This window comes from Phytophthora infestans, genomic scaffold (assembly GCF_000142945.1).
Source record: "Phytophthora infestans T30-4 supercont1.12 genomic scaffold, whole genome shotgun sequence".
Classification (NCBI taxonomy): domain Eukaryota; phylum Oomycota; class Peronosporomycetes; order Peronosporales; family Peronosporaceae; genus Phytophthora; species Phytophthora infestans.
This window is the reverse complement of record NW_003303747.1, coordinates 1,879,915-1,896,195: the sequence shown is the minus strand read 5'-3', so window position 1 is coordinate 1,896,195 and position 16,281 is coordinate 1,879,915. Positions and strand designations below refer to the sequence as shown.

Below are 16,281 nucleotides of genomic sequence, written 5' to 3'. Positions count from 1 at the left end.
CATTTACTTAGTACTTATATTAGTTAGCTCATATCAGTACGAGACCAGCATACCTGCTTGACTGTATACAGCTTATCGCACAGTTTCTTGCTGATAAGTGAAGTGCTTATGCGAGTGCCAAAGTCAAACCATAGCATATCCTGCATTTGCATCAGCGTATACAAGCAATTCTCTTCTAGGTAGTCTACTAGCGCATCCTCCATCTCCTCGGTACACTTTGTGCACGACGCACGCGCGCCGCCCCTCGTCTTAATCTCGGCGGACTTGCGGTCGATGATGTTGCGGGCTGTGGTTGGAGGGATGCCATTGTGGTCTGCAACTAGCATCCAGTCCCTGCCTTCCTTGTGAGCGTCCAGGATTCGCTTCCTGGCGGCAAGGCCGTGCTTAGGCTCTCTTGGCATGCGCGTGGAAATGAAAGTCTGGTTGTGGCAGTGGCTCGAAACCACGTTACACTAAATCCACGTTGCTCTACATACTAATTTTTGAATTTAAATTTCAAAATTTAAATGTTACTTTAGTTACTTCATTCCACTTTGGTTTACACTACCGCCAGTTTGGACTGGCAAAGGTGTAGATGTCCGAATTGGTAGAATATTTGGCAAATATTTTTTTATTTGGTTATTGTATTCGTATATTCATTTTTCTGCCTTGACTTCCATCAAATATATGACGGAAAGTGTCGGAGTCCAACCCCTACCCCTAACTAAAATTTTTAGCTAAAAGCACCGAAATAAGAAAGGTGATTGGCTAATGTGCTTATTAAACCCACTCTGGTCGTAGCTATAAAATTTATCTGTCGGAAAGATCACTATATTCATCCGTACCATAATCTATCCGACTGGAGGACCTCTCCGACCGGTCCCAAGAAAATGGTACACCATGCATAAAATTGTACAGAGTGCCAACACTTTTGACTGACAAACGCGGTAATTGCTGAATGATTAGGGGAGATGGGAAAAGATGCGAAAGGTCAGAAGGTCTGTTTTAAGCCTAGTATATAGGCGCAAGGAAATTGTCTGAAACGCTCTGTGGGCTGAAAAAATCAAGAAAAGGTAAAAAAAAAAACGATCAAATTGCCCGGGGCCATGTGCTTTCGGGCAGGTAAATTCAGTAATGAGTCCATGATTTTCGTGGCGGAGTCCACTATTAAGAGCATGCTCATGACCAGTCGCTGCTGTGTATGCCTATTGGTAGAAATATCTACCAATTAAACATGCCCACGCATAAGTGGATAGACACGTTTCTAGCTGTTGGTCAGCAGCCACAGAAAGCTGAAGAAGGCCACAGTAGCTCTTCGGTTCGGCCGACGAAGGGAAAATAGCAGTCGTATTTTTTCAGGCCGAACCCCCCAGACCTCCCAGCCCGACTCGTCGCGATTTTGTCCCTGCGGGTAGCCGCTTCCACCTGCGGCAGAGGCTACGCGATCAAGGAGGCGATTGACGTGGGTGTAGATCGTCGGCACAGCTGCGGCGGGCTTCGTCGAGCAATTGGCGCGCGGGGCGGTGGCGTCAAGCACGGCGAATACACTTGGGTGGTTCAGGACCTCAAGCAGTGGCGTCGCCGGCGACAGGTTAACAGCGGCCTCGATCGGGATCCCCGGCAAGTTGTCGATCAAGGCCGGTGTCGGTGCGGACTGCGTGATCAGGGCCATGGCAATCGCGTGGAGCGGGCACGTGACCAAGTCGGTGTCCGGGAAGAGCGAGAGCTTCTGCTATTCGGACGTTTTCATTCGGATGAAGCGTACGAAGAACACGTCGGCCGCATCGACGGACAAGTTTGGCTTGTGCACAAGCGACAGATCGGAAGCACGTCCGAACAGGTGCCACATAAAAAAAGGCAGCATCTTGGTTGTCGCTAGGGGAACATGCACTCTCATACAAATACAGCATCATTTTTTTAAGTCATTCTTTGAGCATGGTGGTGCTTTGTTAACCACCTTTCCGTCTCGCTTCATGCAAAAGCGTTCGAGCGTCTTCCCCATGCTAAGCAATTTTGCTTCGACAATGTGCCGTTGCACGGGGAAGAGCTCAAAAAGCCACATCTGTAGTACTGCATGGAGGTGTTCCGGGCAAGTGGTTTGCCCTTCTTGCCCTCGTTAAATGCAAGATGCATGTCATACTTATCTAACACAGACACCAAATAATTACCTGTACCATCCTGTTCAATGCATTGCTTAACATAGTTAAACTCAACATCTTCGCTCTTCACGACCGTCTTAAACACCTTGATGGCTGTTTCCTTGGCACGCTTGGTGTTGCCAGGTTTTAGCTCGTCTAAGCCCATTCTGGTCGGATAAGACGGATGGGCTGCAAATGTGTAAGTGATATGCCTTTCACTTGGCGTTTGTAGACGGATACAACTATTTTTAGTCCGCCTCCGACCCGATACGTCAGAATGGCTGGCGTAGAGGACTTACCACATCTTCCACATTCTGATTGGCTTAAAATAAAATATTGAAGAATTTCGATTGGGTCGAGCTAATAACAAATTGCTAATTGGACGATAATGAGCCCCCATGTCCCATAAAAAAATTAAGTGAGGTCGGATAATTCTTCCATTGCCTTTGTGAAGTATAACGCTAACTTTTTAATGGAAGATCGAAATATCACACTTTGCCATCAACAATTAAATATGTATATCCAGAATTAAACGATCATTTATGAAATACTACATTATAACATGAATATTAATTTAAATTCTTTGGTAGCAGCTGAAAAATCGGTAGAAACCTTTCTTTTTATCAACAGCTTTGCAAGGTGTCTCAGCCGTTCAGAGTGAGCCGAGGACGAGCTATCTCAAAGTGTCCACGAAGTACAGTCCGTGGCTTGAGGCGAGCTATAGGGAAATGATAAGAGAATGCCTCGGAAATGACGTCGAGCATGAGCTATAAGTCAGCTATTTTTTGTTTCACGCAACGCGAAGAGTAGTATGATAGTAAAGTCGTAGTGTATTACTGCGATAATAATCAAGAAAAGGTATTGTGTCGCAAGGTATAATGCGCAAGTGTGCGGTGTTCTTAGCCGACTAACGAGTTATGTGCCTGGGGCCACATTTTTCGTGGCCTTGCCCATCTCAACACTGCGCGTCCTGGCAGCAAAGTTGAGTGTGCAGAAGGTTTCTTCGCTGTTGTAGTCGACCGGACTTGCGCATGCCACCATGAGAGTCTTCGAGTCGCCACCAAGAGCATCCTGGAGCAGGTACGTCAGCGACGAGTTCCTGTATGGCACGTGCTTCTGCTTGCTCGCTCGAGCAGCAATGACGTCACCAAGAGCTGAGAGGGACTTGTTGATGTTCTGTGCTTCTTTAAGTCGCTGGCCCTCAGCTCCAGTCTTTGAAAGGCGCTCAGAGCCAGCAAGATCAACAAGGAAGAGCTTTCCACTAGCGACGACATTAGTGACGATGTTGAGGCTCTTCAGCTGGACGGAGAGGATCGAGTGGCTTCGACTACTGTGCTCGTTCATGTCTGTGGCGTGTGTACTGCGGTTCTTGTTACCACGTTTGATGAGTTCAAAGACTTCATTAAGCGTTTGGACAGGTACCACTATCAAACCAGGGACGAAGTTACCCGTGGGGCCTTGACGCACTTGCAGGTTTGTGCTCGCAGCGTCTTGTGCTAGTAGATCACGGATCTGCTCGTTGTAGATCTCCATGATGCTGACTGTGATTTTATCCTGGTACTCTTTCACACGTTCGCTCTTACGTTCAAAGAGCTCTTGTAGTGATCTCGTGTTAATTCCTGGGTTCTCTGGAGGTCCCGACATCGTGAACGTCTTACCCGAACCAGTCTGGCCGTACGCGAAGATGCACACACTGTAGCCGTCCAGAATACTCGTCACGAGAGGCTTCACTTGTGAGAAGAGTTGATCCTGCGTCGAGCTCATGTCGAAGACGTGATCGAACTCCCAGGTCTTCACTTTGCCCTTCTCTCCGGCCAGTGTGATCTCCTCAGGCAGGAACTTGCAGATCATCTTGCTGCCCTGAGCGACTTCGTTCTTCGAGATTGGACGCACACGACACAGCACGCGGATGTTGCCCTTGAACTCCTGCACGAGATTAAATAGCCGCTTGCGCTCCTTCATCTCGCGTTTGTAGTTATCCACGACGCCGGCCATGGCGTCAGCTTGCTTCTGGACACGCTGCATGATCTTGTCGGTCAACTGTTTGGCCAGCACTGGAACTTGTTGCTGTTGAGCCACGACCTGCGACTTCAGAGTCACGAGGTCCGTACGTTGAGCCTTCAATTGTGTGCTCAAGTTCGTGATCGTTGCTTGCTTGCGCTGTTGTCCCTTCGACGCGACTTCCAGCTTACGCTTGAGGTCCAAGATGGCCTTCTTGGCTTGCTCTTTGATCTTGTTGAGCTCGCCTTCAGCTGTCGACTTCAGCTTCGCATAGCGCTCGTCAGCTGTCGTCTTCTTTGCTTCACTCTCTTTCTTCTGTTGCTCCAGTTGAGTTTGCAGCTCAGTGAGACGAGTCTCCATCTCGCGAACCTGTGCCTGCAGTTCTGTTTCGAGCTTGGAAGGGCCTTGTGGCTCAGGGTTGGTAGGCTCTGGAGTTGCTGCTGCTCGGGCTGAGGCTGCAGCGACCTCCTTCTCAAGACGCTGGATCTGGGTAGCACCAAACAAGAAATAAAACACTCTTAGGACGGAATCTGGGTCAACAAATGCTAGACCTTCAGCATACCGTTTTCTGAGCGTCCTGGTGCGAGGACTCGGCAGCAGAAAGCTACAAGACAAGCTCAAGAATGTTACAAACGCCTGCGATCTGACACCAGGCATGCCATCCATAGCGTACCTTGATTTGCAGCGCTTGGATGTCCTCCGAATTTGGTGGAGGCGCGCTGGAGTTGCCTTCCGCTTTTGGTGGTGCTGGCGGTGGAGAAGCTGCTGCCACTGACTTGAGTGTGGCTAGTTGCTGCTGCATGTCTTTCATCTGGCGCAAGAGCTGACGTTTCTCCGCCTCCACACTGTCAAGAGCAGATCTGTTGACCATATTCTCTGGAGGAGACTGCGCTGATGGGGGCGATTTCGAGTCACTGCTGCTGGTCTTCGTCGCAGCTGCCTTGAGTGCGCTGTTCTCTTCGATCAAACGCTCCATCTCGGCCTTCATGGCGTTGATTTCACCCTCAGCGTCATTGTCTGTCGCAGCAGCCGATCGAGTTGACGCTACTTTGCCAGATTCTGGCACATTATACGACTCGAAGGCCACACCTGCCTCCTTTAGCTTCCGCTCGAGCTCCTTGATAACGATCGTCATATCCTCCACCAGTTCATCCTTCTGCTGGATCTTCTTGCTCATGGAGGTTTTAAGAATGGCAGTCTGCGACTTGCTGAGTAGCTGCAGCTTACTCAGAGATTCCTGAGCCTTCTGTTCCGCATCACGAGCGTCCTTCAAGTCGCGCTGGAGCTCCTTGATACGCGCTCTCAATTCACTGTCACCACCTGAAGTACCGTTACTACGTGACGAACCAACACCATTTCCGACGTCGCCATTACTCGAGGGAACTTCTTCTTCGTCTGAGAGACCCAACTCGTCCTGCAGTTGCTTCCTGCGCATCATATCCTCGTCGTCCTCATCGCCATCACCTCGACGACTTCTCTGTTGAGTTCGCTGAGCAAGGCGAGGGTCATACGTGGCTGGACGAGAGAACGAAGAGCTACTGTAGCGAGATGAAGAGTAGTCACGTCTGTCATACTCTCGGTCGCGGTCGTAGTCGTAGTCGCGTTCTCTGTCTCGACGGTCTCGCGTGCGATAGCGATCCTCCCTGTTGCGGTCGCGGTGCCTGTCGCGGTCTCTATCGCGGTCCTTGTCCCGATCCTTGGTGCCGTCCCGGTCCCTGGTGCCGTCCCGGTCCTTGGTGCTGTCCCGATCCCTGGTGCTGTCCCGATCCCTCGTGCTGTCCCTGTCGCGACGTCTTTCCCGGTCACGGCTGCTGCTTGTGCTGCTGCTTGTGCTGCGCTCATCCCAATCGCGTTTCCGATCCTTCGATCGAACTCGCTCGCTGTCGCGATAGCTGTACCCGTAGTCGTCACTGCCTCGATCGTCGCGACTACTTCGCTCGCGTTCCCGCTCCATATTTCACGTTAATTTACTTGTCGGCCAGAAGCAGTGAGTCGGACGTTGAAACTTGATGTGGCTAAAGCTGCGTGGGAGTCTTGAAGAGCATGGGAAGTGTCTTGCTGTGGTTTCGCATCTATTTTCGCGAGTGTCCAAAGCAGCGTCCAAAAACGCTGATAGTCCTTCCGCACCATCGAGGTCAACGGCAATAAATGTGTGGGGGTGAACGTGAAGTGAAGAAGGCAAAAAGTGAATTCTATATACCGATATAAACAAGAGAAAGATGCGTCTGTTGCACACTACGAAAAGTGGATTTTGTTAGCGTTGAATCGCTCGAGAAGCCTTCAGATACAAATAAAAGCATTGAACTGTTAGCACAAAGCACAACATTATGAACCGCGACAAAGGAAACGTACAGCAGGAAGTCGTCCTGGTCCATCTTGGCTCCGCGCTTTGATCCAAAGTCCTCGAACGAGAGCACTTCTTCCACCTTCTTCTTCATGGCGATGTCGCTTTCCGGGAGCTACGAGGATGATGCAAAGCCAGTGAGCTACTGAGAAACCAATCATATTGTCCGAAACGAACGTCCTTACCTCGTTGTTCAGCGAGCAGTACGTCTTGTAATTCTCCTCCAAGATCTTGAGAACAGATTTGGTGACGAAGCAAGAGTGCAGTGTCTTGTTCTTACGGTTGAAGATGATCTTGATCATACCATCCCACTCCTGTCATCCGCGATAAAGGTCAGATTTGACATCTCTAACAAGCTCTGCTACAAGATGTCTACACACCGTAAAGTTCACAGGCGGCGGCGGGTTGCGAGGCTCAATGCGCACCACACGCGACTCAACCTTGGGCGGCGGACGGAAGTTATTGCGTCCAACCTTCAGCAGCTGGTCAACCTTGGCCAGCAACTGCGTGTTCACGGACAAACGGCAGTACAGTTCATCACCGGGTCTGTAGTAACAGCCACACAACAACAACAGCGTGAGTGTCTATCACTAGTCAAAAACGGTCCAGCAATTGCTGCGTACTTAGCGCTGAGTCGCTTGGCAAACTCCTCCTGGAACATGACGACGGCGCAGCGGAACATGGGACGGTGGGCCAGCAGCTTGAACACGAAAGGCGACGAGATCTGGTACGGCAGATTGGCCACGCAGACGTCAAAGAACGGAAGTTGCACGCGCATGACGTCACCGTGGATGATCTGCAAATGGTTAATGTGCTCCGTGTGCTGGATGCGCTTCTGCAACTCCGCTACCATTCGCGGGTCGAATTCGACGGCAACTACGCGCTTGGCCTGTTCCAGAAGCTTCACTGTCAAGTTACCGGTACCAGGACCGACCTCGAGACACACGTCCGTGCCGCGAATAGCCGCTTTGGCCACGATCTGAGTCACGATCATGGGGTTCTTGAGGAAATGTTGGCCCAAGTTCGTGTTGGGCGTGGCCAGCGTACGACCTAACGCATTCTGTGACGCCGAAGCGGTGCCCACGTTGCGCGCGCGCTTTTTCTTGTCCTTGGGCATGACGGTGGCGAGGTATTAAGCAGCAAGCCAGGAAGAGGTGCTCAGAGTGCGCAAGGTTGATCCTCGTCACAGATTGCTGGTGGCCATTCGACGTTTTATTCCGTATAAGAACGGAGTTTCTATAGAGGAACAGTGGGACCCTTTATTTCGGACAGAATGATTGGCCAATAGGAGAGGAAGGCCACTTCAACATTGTTGCGATTTTTGTGAGTCGCTTTGCCTGAACACCTGGCCGACAAGGCCGATGATACTTAATAAAGTGCCTTTCACTACCTGCACCAATCGTATCTGAATGTAGATGTCTACATCGACACGTGAGTCCGTCAAAAACACTCTCCACAATTCAGACACAACGAAGGCGTACTACCGGTATACCAGAATGTTCATCAATCATACTTAGCTTATCAGCCGGTGATGAGCTGCGTTCTAACAGTCTTTTTTTATCAGCGTTGGAGCACGTAGAGCCCAAAGCGAATTGAGTTGAAACATGATTCTTCTGTCAATGTTGACGAAAACGTCCCGACAATTAGCTACTCACGGTATTCGTGAATCTAACCTGGCTGCCACTGTAATACAGTTGCCACTGCGTGTCATACAGTCTGTATGACACCCAGAGGCAACTGGAGAATTCACCAATCGAAGTCGTGACGCCAATTGTATCAGAGAAAAAAACTATACTTGGGGTCGGTGACAGATTCTATAATGTATCTCATCATTGTGGCATGTCTATACCGATCGCAACAAAACCCTGGCGCAATACTTTCGGCAGAAAAGTTTGCTGCATTAGGGTGCCTCGACCCAGCTCCCGCGCTTGCCTTCAACACTTACGAGCTCTACAGGAAAAGTCGGTGGTCAACAAGTTGAAGCCGTTAGGCAAACCGATTTTTTGCGACAGTATTTTAGCTAGTCACTGACCTCTGTCCTGGATCTCTTGTCTTCACACGTTGAAGTGAAATTGAAGAATTACGCGAAGGCGTCACATTCGATTTTTCAAAGGAAGCGTGGGCTAAACGATTTTGGGTGACTAACTTAATTGATAGCCTCTGTAAAGGAAAGTTTGTTATACAGGTTAGGCTAATTAACCTCAAAGAAAAAATTGCAAAATAAAGTTTAACCCTCAAAACCCACGAGGTCACTTCAACTGGCTCATTTAGTGGGCGACAATGCATGCGCGATCCTGATTCCTTCCGCCAGTTAAGAACGCGCCACCAGAGCCTCAAGCTATATGGCCCGCAAGAACAAGCGCCAACAGCAGCAAGAAGCCACTCCGACTCCACCCGCCGCTGAATCATTTTCGGACAGCAGTTCCGATTCCGCCCCGGAAGTCGCAGCCCCTGTCGCCGACCTCCCCGCGCCTATTGCTCCTAAGCCCGCGTCGCCACCGAAGCCGACGCCAAAGCAGCCAAGCCCCAAGCAGCTGCCAAGCCCCACCAATCAATCCAGTCCCAAAGCTACAAGCCAGTCGGCCACCGAGATCCTGGAGGCCATGAACGGAACTATCCACGTCAAGGTGCTGAGCGCCCGCAACCTTCCCACGATGGACTTTGGCAAGCGTCAAGATCCCTTCGGTCAGTCTTTCATTTCGCTACTATACACCTCTTCTGTAGTACTGATAACCTTGTGTACATGTCTTATAGTGCTGGTGCAGCTGGACAACTCGAGTCCAAAGTCCTGGGCGACTACAGACCCGGCTTTCCAAGGCGGTACCAATCCGGAGTGGACCGAGCGATCCAACAACGAGTTGGAGCTCTTCTACGATGCCAAACTGCAAGACAAGGCTCTGTTGACCTTTGAAGTGTACTCGGATGAGTCTGGCGACGAGCTCATTGGTTCTGGTGAGCTCGACGTCACCAATATTGTGCAGTCGCAGTCGAAATCCCCCACCCAGTTCACAATCCGTCTAAAAGATGTTTCGCGTGGCTCTGGCAACCGTGGGGAGGTCAACGCCGAGGTCTGGTTCGGTCCACCCGTGCGCAAGGCCTTCCGTGCCGCAGGACGCGCCTCCAAGCTCTTGGACGCCCGTGACGCCTTCGTGGGTACACTGTGTTCGATCGTCTTCACGGTCTACAACTCCGTGTCCGGCTACTGCCAACTGCCGACGGACTTTGCGAAGAGACACCGCAAGTTGAGTGTGGCTGTGGCTGCGGTGCTGGGCATCATGGCTGCTGGAGCGCTCACTGTGTTCCTGGCCGTCGCTGTGCCCACGATGCTGGTGGCTTTCTTCACGTTCCCGTTCTGGATCCTCCCATTCCTGACCACGTCGTTCTTCACGGCGCCACTGTGGATTCCCATTCTGCTGTTGGTTGGAATGTTCCTGCTGTTTATCGCCACGTTTGTCTTCGGACTGGGAGTCACGTCGCGTCCTGTTCGTCGCAAAGGTGCGTTCATCTCGAACAAGATCAAACACTCGGACGTTGGGAAGCGCGTGGTCTATGAGAAGACGCTGTAAGTGGCACACTGTGCACCACGAAGACTTGTGCTCCTTTATCTTTTCCAGTGTAATGTAGCGTGAAGCCATTCGATCAATGAGGAAACCACGACAACATTAAAACTAAAAACCAAATAATGATTCCAAGCAAAAGGTTGTTGGATTGAATGATCGAACGACACGTTCACATGTAGGCGTTGTGTTGCTTGACTGGCTTCTCTATAGCGAACGCTCATGGGGCTGGAACGCTGCTCTCCTGCTATTCCCTATCGTATAACTTATCAAATAATAATGTAAAAATGGCGGTGTCTTGGGTCGTGTATGATGACCTTGATGCACGATGTTTCTGAGCATTTCTTGGTAGTACTAGTTGCTTGTTTTGTCTTCGCGGGTGCGATCGAGCACCTCGTCTTCTGGCATTTTTCTTGGGCGTCATACGAGTAGAAGCAGGCGAGCAGCAGCAGTGATGGGGCATTGTCGCTTGGATCAGCCAGCTGAGCCTCGCTGCTTACTGTGCATGCACAGCTGTCGTACGATGAGCAGCAGCACGGCCACTTGTGCTCTTCTTATTGTCATGAAGACGCTGCATCTTCTCAAACTCCGTCATGACATGCTCCAGTTGCGTCTGACGCAGATTCACCTGCTCTTCCAAGTGCATCACCTGCTTCTCCTTACCTTCCAAGAACTCGATGAGGTCGCGCATTTTGCCTTGTTTCTCCTTCAACGACGACACCAGACGATCGTTCTCCGTCTGCACACGAGACATATTGACATTCGCCTCCGTCAGGCGTGTAGCCATCGACTTGAACTTGGTCTTAAGCAGCAACGTCTCGCGCGACTTCTTGGCCACTCGCGCCTCCAGTCCAGTCACTTCACGCTCCATGGACGACAGAGCGGCCTTGAGTTCATCAATGGCCTCTTGCTTCTCCGCTACGCTCTTGAACAGGAACATGTCCATGTCCAAGTGATGATTGCTCGCCGATTCCCCCGTCATTTCCAGCTGCTGCACGACCTTCTTGGCGATCTCATCGACGAGTTTCTGCTTCGTCGACAGCTGGAAGTTGAGTCGACAGATCTCGCGATCTTTCTCCATCACGGTGTTTCTAAGTCTCGCAACCTCAGAACAGGACATGCTATCGTCATCTTCAGAGAGCTCAGCTCCATTGCGCTGCAACTTAGCTATCTGCGAGTCCTTCTCTTCGAGGTCGTGCTGCAGACTCGACACCAGCTGCGTCTTGCTCTCCAGTTGACTCTGGAACGCAGCCTCAGCTTCACGACGGAAACTCTCCTGCATACTGCCAGCCTCCTCACTCAAGGCAAGTCGTCTCTTCAGCTCCTCCACGTTCTTGTCAGCAGCAGAGCCCATAAGTCGGACATTCTCCGTCTTGATCTTGAGATTCTCATGGATCAGCTCGTCCACATGAGCTCGCAGTTCGTTGATAAACTGCTCATCTTCATAAACCTGCGCAGATGCATCATCATTCTGCTGTTCCTTCAAGTGATACTCGACCAACTTGGCTACACGCGCCTGGTTCACGGGGTCAATGAGCCACTTGAAGTTTTCATTGTGCTCCATGATCCCATACAGAACCTCCATCACAACCTCCGTCGAGTTGGCAGCAACTGGAAGACTGGGCACTGCCACACGAGATGAGGACTCGGCAGTAGGCTCTCCTTCTTCAGCGGAATAGTAGCCACTCTCTGAGTGCAGCTCCAGGACGTTAAGACGCGCGTCTGAATGGGTTGAACTGGGATGAGTCACTACTCTGGACACTGGAGATTGCTGCTCCACGTCGTCTGCGATGCTCCGAAAGGGTACAGACTCGTCGTTGTCGTCGTCTGACGGCGCCCAGTCCATCGACTCGAAGGACGGAGTGCGATCCAAAGCCGAGCGATTGTATCGACGCAAAGTTTCGGAAGAGACCGAGTACTCGTCGCACATGTCGTCGTAGTATGAAGCCATCGTTGACGTCGAGGATGCCGAGAGATCAACTGTATTGGGCGAGGCAGAGCGATACATGGGCTTGTATGGCGAGGCAGCACGCACAGCACGCGGAGTCTTGAGTTGAGGAGAGACAGAGCGGCGAGTGTGGTACTGGAACGTCTTGAGAGGGTTCACCATCACGGCTTCTTTGCTTACTTCGACGGCTACTGCTACGGTCGTGGGGGTCGTAGGACGGTAGTACGTTACGGTGTCTGTGGGGTCCATGATTGCAGCGTTCTTACTGCTCTGCAGAGATGAGATCCACTCACCCATGGACTCTTGCTTGGTTTTGTGTTGACGCTCAATGGACGGGAACAAACACGACGCACTGAGGTCGTGGTTGTGGCCACTCTTGGTCTCTGTGTCGAGCGAGAGTTTGCGGCGTTTGGAGACGCCCTCAGCAGCCTTACTCTCCCCAGCCATCACCTGCTCCTTGAGCTTCGTGGCCGTCTTGTTGACTTCGAGAGATGGTGACATGCCGAGCTTCTGCTGGGCTTTCTTCATCTTCTTCTGCTGCTTGCGGAGTCGCGCGATCTGACGGCCATGAGTCTCCAGCGCGTCCACGAGCTCACCATCTTTCAGCACGTTCTTGTCCTGCTTACAGGCGGCGCTTAGCGCGGCCACAAGACGCAGTAGCTCGTCGCGCTTGGCGGCCATAGTAGTCGGGTCGGACAGTCCTGCAGTCACAAACGCCGGCTCTGCGACGTGTGTACGTCCCGAGGATCGGACACTTAACTGTCTAACTGTCTCTACTTGCTCCTCCTCCTCCCTTCTCGACGTTTCAAGGAGTGAACAGAAGGCAGAGAAGTGGACGTGACGATATTACGTCGAGATGTGTACCCAAGTCAGTGCCCACAGCCCAGACAACCGTGCGTCTTGCCACTGCCTTCACCTCGCTTCTCCCCGCCTACTTTAGCGCTTGCTCCGTCGAGGGGGTCGAAACCGACCGCGTCTGCTCGGGAGGAAGAAAGGGATACTGACCGCTCCTGCCATCAATTCAGCGCCGTCCAGCACACTGAATGCTTATATTAGGATGGATACAGTCCTACATTAGAAACGAATTGTCCTAGTTCACAGCTAAACTAGGACGCAACTGCAACTTCTGCCAGCTGCGATATAGCGACGTTTCGTCTTCCAATTGCGCTAAGTTTTCCCGCCATAATGGGGACTCGATCCTTCAGTGGCGCAAAAAGATCTCACTTAATCATGTGCGGGGGCGGTCTCATTTGACAGGGGAACTTGCCACGAACGCGGACATATACTTTAGAAGGAAGGCCGCCCGATGGCGACATGGCGTCAAGCTCGTAGTATTAGGCTTACGGAGTTCGTACCATCCTGTGATTGGATTGGGCTGCTCTTCAACTCTAACTGGCTTGCTCTTAGGTCTGCACTCAACTCGGAAGTGACTTATTACAAATTATTATAACTGCCAGCACAACTGGGTGGCTCCAATGCTTCTCTGTCATCGAGTTGAGAGCTCATTTATTCGCTTACAGCCTGTCCTCACGCACCCAAAACAATAAGCAAAACGGTTGAGTGTGAATTGTGCAATGAGTAATTACACGCATTGACACCTAAATAATTTCATGACGCTTTGTCAACGCTCTGCCTGCCATTCCGACCCTAAACTGCATTCTGACTACACGTTTCGGTGGCGTTTTATCATCGTTTTCTTCGTACCAGTGGCGCGATGCATGTCTTCTGCCTAGCTACTGTCGCTACTAGTGGGTGACGTACTGCTCGAGGGTACGCACCAGCTCCGAGAAAGATGGACGCAGGCTGGGCTCCCTCATCCAGCAAGACCGGATCAGTCGAGCGAAGAAGCGCGGGCACGAGCGCGGGATCGGTGGACGCAGGTCATGGTTTAGCACACCCAGAGCCACCTGTATCTGCGTCATGCCGTCGTACGGGCATTGGCCCATGAAGATCTCCCAAACTACGACGCCGAATGAGAACACGTCTGCCTTCTCTGTGTATTTACGGTTGCCAAGCACTTCCGGTCTGTAGCAGAAGCAAATAACAAAAAAATCAGGTGAGTGACTTTTCAAGATCCAAAATGACAAAAGTTGCAGCCACGTACGCCATCCACTGGACAGTGCCGCAGTTGCCAGTCATGGTCTGAATTTGCGCCTTGACACGCGAGAGACCAAAGTCCGAGATCTTGATCGAGTAGTCGCGCTCAACAAGCAGGTTGGGGCTCTTCATGTCTCGGTGCAAGATCGGCAGCTCGAACTGGTGCAGGTAGCTCATGCCTCGAGCCGTGTCCAGTACGAACCGTGCGCGCATCTCGTCTGTGAGTTGCCGTCGTCGTGTGCGTAGTATGGCCCAGAGCGAGCCCTGTTCCACGAGCTCGATGACTAAAGCTCGGTTCTCGCGGGCGAGGCACGCCCCAAGTAGCATGCAGATGTTCGGGTGGTGCAAGAAACTCATGATTTTCACTTCTGTCTCGAACTCCCGGACCACGTCTGCACTCAGATTCTGTCGGATCAGCACTTTGACAGCCACGTCTCGACCTTTCCACGAAGCCTTGAACACTTTGCCGAAAGCTCCTTCCCCGATCACACGGCCAACGACCACGTCTGCCATGTCGACGTTCTGGTGTGGCTGGAGGAACTGATTCTCCTTATCATCGGAGCAGTCACTGGCCACGGACCCCGACTCTGACTCTGGTTGCTCTCGTGTCATGATGACATTGGTCTGTCGACGACGATTCGAGTCCTTGTTGGGGGCGAACCAGTCCGACAAGTAGAGCGGGATGCCTGCCTGTCGAGCGCCATCCAGTCTCATTGAGTTGTTGCTGCCTTCGTCGGCCACACAGGACATGGGTATATCGCTATCAAAGCCAATCGGGCCACGTAGACTGTCGTAGTAGCCACCGCCACCCTCTTGGCCCAAGTGTCTGGCGAGAGCCACCATGGCGGCGTCCGCCTCGGCATGACGTTGCTTCTGCTTGAGATTCTTCTTGCCAGGTCGGCGCTGCATCAGCGGCGTATCGATGTCTGCCGTTAGTTCTGCAGCCCTCACTTGGGTCGGCGAGTGTGCCTTGCCATGGATGTAGTCGAGCTCCATCTTGTGGGTACGGATGGGAGACCCACACAGGTGGAAGAAGCCGCGGCGGTCTCCGAGACTTCCACGTCGTCTAGACGCGGACGCCATGATCAGTGCAGGAATGCCGGTAAAGGTGCTTGGGAGCTACAGAGCAGGAAGCGAAGTGAACCGCTAACGAGGCCTTAGATTTTTCGGCTTTTGACTTCCTGAACTGAAACGGTGCGCTCGACGGGTCTTAGCTAAGTTGACATCCGTTATCTCAATCTGATTGAAATACGCTGAGACACCTGGTGTTTGTAAGGGTTTGCTGAAAAGCCGCTGAGAAAAAAAGCGTGTTCGCTAAGTTGCATCCTTCGGCAAAGTTCCTCTCAGATACTAACTTCAACGTGATCAAGTTCGGATTTTAACCGAGTCATATGGGGCTTCCAGCTGCGTGGAACAATATGGGGCAGCTAACATTAACAACAACAACGGCAAGCACGGTTTGCCCTGCAGTCTTCTTCGCTGCTTTAGCTATCGTCACTTTTTGGTTGATTCGCTCGAGTACGAAGTCATCATGAGCACTCCGTCACTTGTTGGCCGTCACTTGATTTAAATCGCAGCTTGACAGTGTGACCAGTTCACATCTACAGTAGTGTCGGCATGCATCCATCGACAATTAATTCGCTACCATCTCGACTGAAAATTCACGCTGAAACTCGAATCTCAAACCTTTTTATAGTGGCCACTCGCATGTAGCCAGCTGGACATCTTTCGGTTAACACTCCACCTTGCCCATCAAGCCCCGGTAACGTATAAGATATCTGTTGCTTCTCTGCGAGATGTGGGTGTATCGAGCCAATGGAGAAGCAAGTTGGCAGAGATCATGTTGTGACTCGCCTGCTCCATGCATCGGTTGCAGCGACTTACATGAAAGTCCATCCTTCACGAAGAGGATTCAAGATGCAAATGCTTCAACTCGCTGATATTGGAACGACGTCGATGTCCTTTTCGCCACCGCTGTGCTTCCTTTGAGTTCGAGTGCATGCAAGTTTTGGCGCTGACTGAGCTGCGTCCAGCTGCAAGGTGGGCTTTCGATAATCAAATGGCCGGATGTCCTGAACCGTTTAGGTAATCTGCAAAGCGTGCTCGTGAATCACAAGTGTGATGGTATCGGGAATGGATACGGTGTCTTGCAAAGAGCGAAAGCTATTTCGAGAGGCAGCAGGTTACAAGTTTTTCTTGATCGCTCTGTCCGAACAG

At 51.5% G+C, this 16,281-nt stretch overlaps 5 protein-coding genes across 5 annotated transcripts; 1 reads left to right on the top strand and 4 right to left on the bottom strand.

Annotated features, from left to right (window-relative positions):
- Positions 1-3,032: 3,032 nt before the first annotated feature.
- PITG_08046 (kinesin-like protein) lies at positions 3,033-6,072 on the bottom strand (the record flags this gene model as incomplete). The annotated part of the gene is made up of 3 exons (XM_002904190.1): positions 3,033-4,604; positions 4,681-4,722; positions 4,792-6,072. 3 exons carry the CDS (start codon positions 6,070-6,072, stop codon positions 3,033-3,035), a joined length of 2,895 nt encoding a protein of 964 aa, XP_002904236.1.
- A 281-nt stretch (positions 6,073-6,353) lies between these two features.
- Positions 6,354-7,579, bottom strand: PITG_08045 (dimethyladenosine transferase; the record flags this gene model as incomplete). Its single annotated transcript, XM_002904189.1, has 5 exons — positions 6,354-6,396; positions 6,471-6,577; positions 6,648-6,776; positions 6,843-7,008; positions 7,086-7,579. The coding sequence occupies 5 exons, from the start codon at positions 7,577-7,579 to the stop codon at positions 6,354-6,356; spliced, it is 939 nt and encodes a 312-aa protein (XP_002904235.1).
- A 1,203-nt stretch (positions 7,580-8,782) lies between these two features.
- Positions 8,783-10,142, top strand: PITG_08044 (uncharacterized protein; the record flags this gene model as incomplete). Its single annotated transcript, XM_002904188.1, has 2 exons — positions 8,783-9,147; positions 9,217-10,142. 2 exons carry the CDS (start codon positions 8,805-8,807, stop codon positions 10,026-10,028), a joined length of 1,155 nt encoding a protein of 384 aa, XP_002904234.1.
- Positions 10,143-10,319: 177 nt separating this feature from the next.
- PITG_08043 (uncharacterized protein) lies at positions 10,320-12,934 on the bottom strand (the record flags this gene model as incomplete). The annotated part of the gene is made up of 2 exons (XM_002904187.1): positions 10,320-11,708; positions 11,757-12,934. 2 exons carry the CDS (start codon positions 12,646-12,648, stop codon positions 10,516-10,518), a joined length of 2,085 nt encoding a protein of 694 aa, XP_002904233.1.
- A 589-nt stretch (positions 12,935-13,523) lies between these two features.
- Positions 13,524-15,192, bottom strand: PITG_08042 (protein kinase; the record flags this gene model as incomplete). Its single annotated transcript, XM_002904186.1, has 2 exons — positions 13,524-13,992; positions 14,072-15,192. The coding sequence occupies 2 exons, from the start codon at positions 15,145-15,147 to the stop codon at positions 13,713-13,715; spliced, it is 1,356 nt and encodes a 451-aa protein (XP_002904232.1).
- Between the last annotated feature and the right edge of the window lie 1,089 nt (positions 15,193-16,281).